Raw genomic sequence first — 7,961 nt, 5'->3', positions numbered from 1 at the left:
TATATATATATATATATATATATATATATATATATATATACAAAATGTAAAAAAAAATTGTTTCTTATAATCTACGTGTGAAATTTTAAAAGGCTTAGCAACTGATTAAAGGTCGTAACTAGAAGAGATAATTGTTTGCTTTACTTTATTATTTACTGTTCTATGTTTTAAGAAAAATAAGTTTAAGAACTTATTTCTAAATAGTAATAATCTATATACATACATAATGTATAATCATTGAAATGTGACTGTATTTTACAAAATACTAGTCTACTAAAACACAGCCAAGACAGGTTACTTTGTAAAGGTCAGTTTTATATTATTGGATATGGTAACATGAGAGCAGATGTCCCGCATCATTGTAACTTCTGTATTGTTAGCCAGGCATGGCTGAAAAGAGTTAACAGGACCTAGCCTGTAATTTCCAAATCTTAACGTTTTGTCCTCAGAATATAGTGAAAAGAAATCAGTTCAGACATTTTACTTCATTATTTATGACTAGAGGTCATTGTATAATATATGTATATACTATATAGATTCATTACATCAGAAAAGAAAACTGTGTTATTTCCCAGAAAGGGGCTGAAGGTTACAGGGAGGGGTCACCTGTTTAACCACTGATGCCACTATACAGTAGCATGTTGTCCATCAGTCAGTCAGTAGACACTAAAATGACCTCATATAAGAGATGCTTAATGTTGCAGTTTGTACTGTCGTGATGTCAGTAAACCTTGCACATGCCATGAATCATGAGAAGAATTATGCACTCTGTAGGCTATGACACAGCATGACATATGAACTTCAAAAGCAAGAAATAAAGATATTTATTACTCTTAATTTGGGTTTTATTTACTCTTGACACAGAACACTTTCAGGGATCCTGTGGAACTACATCTAGTACGGAACATGGTAATGAAATAAAAGGAAATTTGATCAAAAAGTCTTACTTTTATTATTTAGACATTTTTCCATAATCAAATATAATTGCTTTCTTGAATAAAGCCACTCATAACTTTGGAGATTCTTGTTAGAAAATGAATGGTATCTGTTCCATAGCGTAGATTGGTTACGATGTCAAAAACTATATAGTTTTGAATTACTAACTTGTTTGAGATTTTTCAGAATAAATGACTAAATAAACGAGTGACACACATATACTAAAAAACGGTAGAATACATAATATCATGTTAGTGTGATAACTAAGAAAAGAAGACATGTTCAAGGCTCAAACATCAAGAAAATAATTCATAAAAATATACTAAAAAAAACCACAGATTACAAAAGTAAGGTATATTTCCTACTGTAAATTAATTAAAGCTTCTTTTTTCTATATCCATCCCTGATCATTAAAATACACATCCAGTCTTGTAATCTTCTTGAGCAATGCAGCTTCTACCATGTCTGAAGACATACTATTCCAAAGGTCAACCACTCTGTTAGAAAAGTAACACTGCCTGAAGTGGAATTATGTCTGAGTTTTTCATATTTTAAACGTCTATTTTATAGTATTGCTGCCTGCAGAATTGTTTATTAAAATTTATCTGAATTTATGAATGCCAGGCCTCCGACAAACTTACAAACCTCATTCGTGTTTCCTCTCGTTCACCTAGTTTCCCCAGCAAGGCTATAAGAATAGTTAGTTTTACATAATTGTACTCTTATTAAGATAATAAGGCATCTGCAAGGCACTAATTCAAATTTCTTTGCAAAACTGTGGGATCTGTAGTACTATTTGAAATATGTATTAATTTAATATCTACAAATTTAACCACTTTACTGGTTATCCCATTATCAGAGTCACTAATAAAAATGAGGAATTGTAAAGAACCTTGCACAGAACAATGAAACACACCACTTGTAACATTAATCCATAGTGATTTCAATCTATTTATAGCAAAGAACTCTCAAATCATTTAGCTAGCTTATCTCCATTTATGAAAAGGCTTTCGAAAGCCCAAGTTTTACCAAATCTACTGTTCCATATCAAAGAAAGTATATTAATAAAGCATCACCTTCCCTTTCCAAATCCATGCTGGCCACCTGTGATAATATCAAACTTGTTTAAATGTTCTCTAGAATCTCTTTAATTACAGACTAATAACACAGGCCTGCAAAGATTTTATTGTCTTGAAATTTTTACATGTTCTACGGTAATTCCTTTACACTGAATCTGAAAATGATACCCATTTTTCTCCATCATGTACAGATTTTTCACAAAATCTCATAACCCAATACATAAAAGAAAGACCACAACACATAGTTTCAGACTAAAAGACGTAGATTTCACAAAGAAAATCAGGATGAATAAGGATGCATATTCATTTGAAATCAATGTTCTTCCGTTTTCTCCAGTTTGTTTGTATTTTTGTTAACAAATATAATAATAAAAATAATGGTTGGAGATGGCTTGAATGGGTAATGAAGAAAACCTTGTCGAAACTTTGTACATTTGCTGTTATGTTAAACTTATATTGACATTTTATTCATTACCCATTCAAGCCATCTCCAACCATTATTAGTCTCAAAGTGGGTTCCTTGTCATTGAATGTGAATAATAAAAAATGTTCATTGTGGTAAACAAAATAATAATTTGATCTAAGTAAGAGTTTTTCTTCTTCCCAATTTGTAAAAATCCTTACATGATAGAAAGAAATGAATATTATTTTCGAAATCTGCATAGCTGAATTATGGAAAACCCATTAGTAACACCAAAACAACTTTTATGAAGTTTAAATTTGCAGGTCTGTGTAATTATAGTGGCTATAATTCTTGGAACTTGTATAAATATACATGCTTTTGTCTTGAGAGTATGATCATGTTCAGTGTGTTTGTAAACTTGTTAGATTAGGAACACCTGTATTTAAGTTGTCTGATAGATATGATGTAAATGCTATAAATAATTAAAACACTAAATTGCTAATTTCTGCCTCTCCTTTCTTTGTGTTTACTACTTCAGAAGATATAGCTAGCATTGTAGATGACATAAAAGCTTTATAATTGGATATAATTAAATCAACTGAACATTAGATTAACCAAATAATCTTTATAATCGTTCGTCTGATTATCCTTATAATAAAAATCTCACTGAGAATCATTCAAGTTGGTTGTGTGCTTAATCACTAAATTGCTAATAATCCTGGGAACTTTAATGTTGTATAAGAATATAGTGCTTACATTGTATGAGTGTGCAAGTACTTTAGTATGATGTTTATGGTGTTATTAGTGTTTATTCAACTGGCATACACATGTAAAGAAGGAGTAACAAGTATCACAATGTAATTTTTTTACACTCAGCCATGCACTGTTCTAAGCAAGAAAACTTGGTATATGTAAAGCAACCCTTACATTGGGAGGTGATGCTTTAACCTACAAGATTCTCATTGCTTAAATAAATGAATCATATATAGAAACAGAACTTTAGTGGTGGCCATTTTTTTCATTGCATTCCTCCATGGAGAGTGCTAGTGCACTCACTGAGAAATATATACAATATATTTATGTGCCCTCCTCCCAAACTTTGTGTGTTTTGTGTTATAGGAAACTTAATAATAGCCTTGAAACTCCCACCTAAAATTGCATGGAAACACATGGTTTTAGGTGGAAGCTTCAAGGCTAGTTGGGAGCAAAAGCTATATGTGAGAAAGGTAAATGTCTATTGAAAATCATTTTCAGTATTGGAAAATATTAACATTGAAATAATTATACATGAAAGTGTGTGTGTTTGTGATATACGTATGCATGTACACATACACATTTGTAAAATATGTGATATTTCCTACTTATTTTAAAAAAATTCAAAGAAAACAAAATGGCTAGAATTTCCATAAAATTTCTAAACTTGGATCCTACACTTGAGAACCACCATTCTCAATCTTTTGTTATAATCTACTTCTCCATCTAGCGTTTGGTAATTGATCACTTACTCCAACGCATTATTAAAAACTGATAGAAATTATTACTTGTGCATCTAAAGCATGACATACTTTGAGCCACGTAATGATTCATGCTCACCCACTAGTTTACTGTTAGGCAGAATGCTGAGCAAATTGTTATCACAAACTTCTAGTGTGGGGTAGAAAACCTGGTTCTTGATACATGAACTTCTTTAAGTGTGTTTCTAGAAACCCCGTTGTTAAATTGATAAATGCAAATGTGTAAAGGATAACACTGATTTCCATTTTATTTCTACTCAAAAACAAAGCATTGAAAATTCTTGCTGTAAAATTAAGGAGATATTTCCAAAATAAAAATCTGGAAGGAATGACAGTATCATTTGGTAAAGAGTATCATGACTGTTTTTCAAGGTCTAGTAATATTATAGTATTAAATAAATGTACAGAACTACATGTACATATTAAACTTAACTAATTAACTGTAAAAATCACAGAACCAGTTTGTAATTTTCTATGCTTTTTCTAAATTTAACCAATTTTAACAAACTACTTGAACATTTTTTTAAAACAAGTTGTCCTCTCTGTATATTACCATCTTTGGCATTAATACATAAAATGAACAAGTAGCCTGAAGTAAGTTATTCATATCTTAAACTTTAATGAAAAAATATTCTTGATAAGTTTCTTTTCCAGTATTACTATTTATCTTGTATAAGTCTTCTAATATGTGTTAGAATAATTGTTTGAAGATTTTTTTGTGATGAACACAGTTTGAACCTTGGAAAATATTATTGAAATAATAATTTTAAACTTGAAAATATCACTGGCATGAAATTTGTTATGACTATTGAGGCTGTGCTTGAAAACTTAGGACTATAAAATTATATAATTTTGTTGTGTACTAAACTGAAGCTTCGACAAATAATGCTTTTTATAAACATCAGTACTGTTTATTGTGCCTGTTAAGAAATCTATTTCAGGGTGTATGAAAGTTTTTCAAAGAGAATGTTCTTTTCTTTGATAGGCCCAAGGAGATGATGATGTGGTTGTCTCTTTGGAAGAAAGCACTGGTGTGAAACACATGGAAGAGTTCTTCCAGGAGGTGAGGCTATTTGTAATGAGGAAAGAACAACACGTACTTCAGTGAAGTTTTTGTGCATATGAAAATTATAACATGCAATCGTGTTTGTTGAGGAAGAAGTAGTCAGTTCTCATGTCAGTTTTAACTGAGTGCTTAAATTCATTTATAACTGAGATAAACAGACCAATGCCATTTTGTATTTAACCAAAAGAATCCCATGTAACGTTTAACAGAAACAAAAGTTGTTTTTAATTATTACACATTCAAATTTCATTCCATTTGCAAAAAGTGGATTGAAAGTTTCAAGGTTAAAATGTTACTTTTTGAGCCATTGTTCATAACTTTTTCTATTTTATGTGAAAATGCAGTATTTCGTGAGCATCTTAGAAAGTTACTTTATATAAATCTCTTGCAATTGACGTGCAAGATGTATCCAAATTTTGACAACTGTAATGCAGATGTGAAACAAATTTGTAATTTTATTTTTTGTCGAAAAGTCAGTGAGGTGTTCAGAAATGCTATCTTTTTAACAACTTTCTTTAAAGTATGATCTCATCACTCATATAAACTTTAACAGATTTTGCTTTTGGAACTGTTTGAATTCATGAAAGAAGCTTAAATTAACAACCGACAGTTTGTAGAAACTTTATTTAAGAAAGGTTCAGAGCATTCAATTCACTCGAAAGAGAGGGTTTTTTTTTGCATGGGCTACATCAGCTGTTAACCATGTGACAGTGACTGTAGGCTAAACTGGTACATTTCTACAACTGAATAATCAATGAAAATTAAGTTTAGAAAAGGCTACAAAAAATATTTTCTATCACAGTAGTTTGATTTTTTTTTTTCATATTACTCTCCTAGAGTGTGCAACAAAATTATCATTGTCGCTATTAACAAACAAAAAAATATTTTTCTAATAGATAAAGAAAACCTGTGATAAAAATATAGAAAATGTTTATTAGGCACAATGAAGTTCATCTTTTTACTGTAATCAAAGTATCATTGTACTTTGTACTTTAGTTTTCAAGAAGTTTCATATATAAATATATATATATATAACTGTAATGAAATCTTGTAGTTTTATAAAATGAAGGTATTGAGACCACTTTCATTGTTTATGACAAATCTCCATAATAAAGGTTGAAGAAATCAGAGAAAATGTGGAAAAGATTCAAGCCAATGTGGAAGAAGTCAAGAAAAAACACAGTGCTATTCTTTCAGCACCACAAACTGATGAAAGTGAGTAACTTTTTGATGTATACTTTTTATTCGGTGAGCTCAAATTCAGCAGGTTATTTAAAACATGCTATATCATTTCATTCTAATCAAGTGAGCAAAAATCCATGAATCACAAAAATATGAAATTGAAGTATTTTTTAAAGTTGACTAGTTTAATTGTAAGGTTAAAAATGACCATTTGTCATATTTTTCATAACACAAGATATAAAAAAATGCTTCAACATTTACGACTGTAGTTTATAAAAAACAAAAAGCATATGCAAAATAATTAGTGAAGATTTACAGAAGGGAAATACAAGTAATATTTTGGACAATTTTCAAACAAAGGTGATTTGGATTGATTAGGTCAGTGTAAGATTCAGAAACCAGGAATCGACTCACTGTCTTCCTAAACCTTTAAGAAAACTATTGTCATGTATGTTATTTTGAAAATATGTATTTGTTGATGTTAAATTGGTTTAGTATTACCTAATTTCATTTCTTTTGTGTAATCTAGTAACAAATGAATCATTATGCTTGTTTGCAAAATTGGACAATTTATTATTTAGATACTTGCAAATAAAAAGAGAAAAATCACAAATTATAAGACAGTTTTTGTAACTAAATTACTCATAATTTTGTAAATATTGTAGAATGGATTTTATCGTAGTTTACCTTAATTCCTTTTTTCATAGTTTAGTTGTTCAGAGCCATTATTTTTAGGTAACAAAACTATCGTGGACTATTTGATTTTTCTTTGTTAGCCTTATGCTTTCTAAAAGTGATAATTATATGTATATATGTGTGTGTGTGTTAATAACACGTGGTTATTGTTCAACCTAAACCAGGACCACAAGTTATAACTAGTTCTGTTTCGTGGCCGTAAGTAACATATAATAAGGGTGGGGGGACAAAACACTAGGCAAGCAGTTCATGTGTGTACACAAGTTCAACATTTGAACTGAAACAGTGATTTGTTTTATGTGATAAATAGTTTTGATTGAACATTTCTTGCATAACTTGCGCAAAAACCTTTTTTAATGAAAATAAAATATAAAAGTTAAATTCTCTATGATGATGATGTAAAGTTTATACAAATGATTTCTTATCAAAATTTTAATTACTAAATATTCTTATTGATAACTGTTAATATTAGACAGTATGGGATTATTACTTGCTTTAAAACTGAGCAGTAGTCTTTTGAAAGGCATCACATTTCATACAAATACATAAAATCAAAAGAAAGCTAAAAATAATTTAAAAAATTTAAATGTAAACACTTGAATTGAAAATATTGGAAGGTAACTTGTCCAAGTACAGTGTACCACTGCTAGTCTAGTGACAGGTGAATCACGAAATGAAACAAGGCTACTAAGTGTTATGTCAGATGGAAAAGGCTTAATTTAACCCTTTCATGACAAGTCGCATGTCAAAAACCATGTCATCATGTTTGTTGATTTGCATTCAAAATTTTATTGAACTAATATTTTATGAATTTATGTCAATAAGTATAGTATCAAATTGTAGATTATAATTCAAATTTTAGTATTATATGTTAGTTAATTTCAAAGTAAATATTAAAAAACACAGCTAAACATTGATTTTTCTTTGTCACGTAGTATGTTGAATGCAGCACTGGTTCAAATTAGATGTTCGTGATGTCAAAATACAAAATCTACAGTTTCATATAAATTTAGAACTCAAACTATCGATATTGACAAGCTAGAATGTAAAATAAGAACATCATATCTTTTTTATTTGCTAAGATA

General features: G+C 29.6%; 1 protein-coding gene across 1 annotated transcript in view; it reads left to right on the top strand.

Annotated features, from left to right (window-relative positions):
- Window positions 1–7,961, top strand: part of LOC106457694 (syntaxin-like) — a 28,279-nt gene that overhangs the window by 4,484 nt on the left and 15,834 nt on the right. The window contains 2 exon segments of the mRNA NM_001314093.1: window positions 4,918–4,995; window positions 6,114–6,213. Of these exon segments, the coding sequence (NP_001301022.1) occupies window positions 4,918–4,995; window positions 6,114–6,213 (178 nt within the window).

Source organism: Limulus polyphemus, unplaced genomic scaffold, assembly GCF_000517525.1.
Source record: "Limulus polyphemus unplaced genomic scaffold, Limulus_polyphemus-2.1.2 Scaffold361, whole genome shotgun sequence".
In the NCBI taxonomy this organism is placed as follows: domain Eukaryota; kingdom Metazoa; phylum Arthropoda; class Merostomata; order Xiphosura; family Limulidae; genus Limulus; species Limulus polyphemus.
The sequence above is the reverse complement of the archived record's forward strand: the minus strand, read 5'-3'. Positions and strand labels throughout refer to the sequence as shown.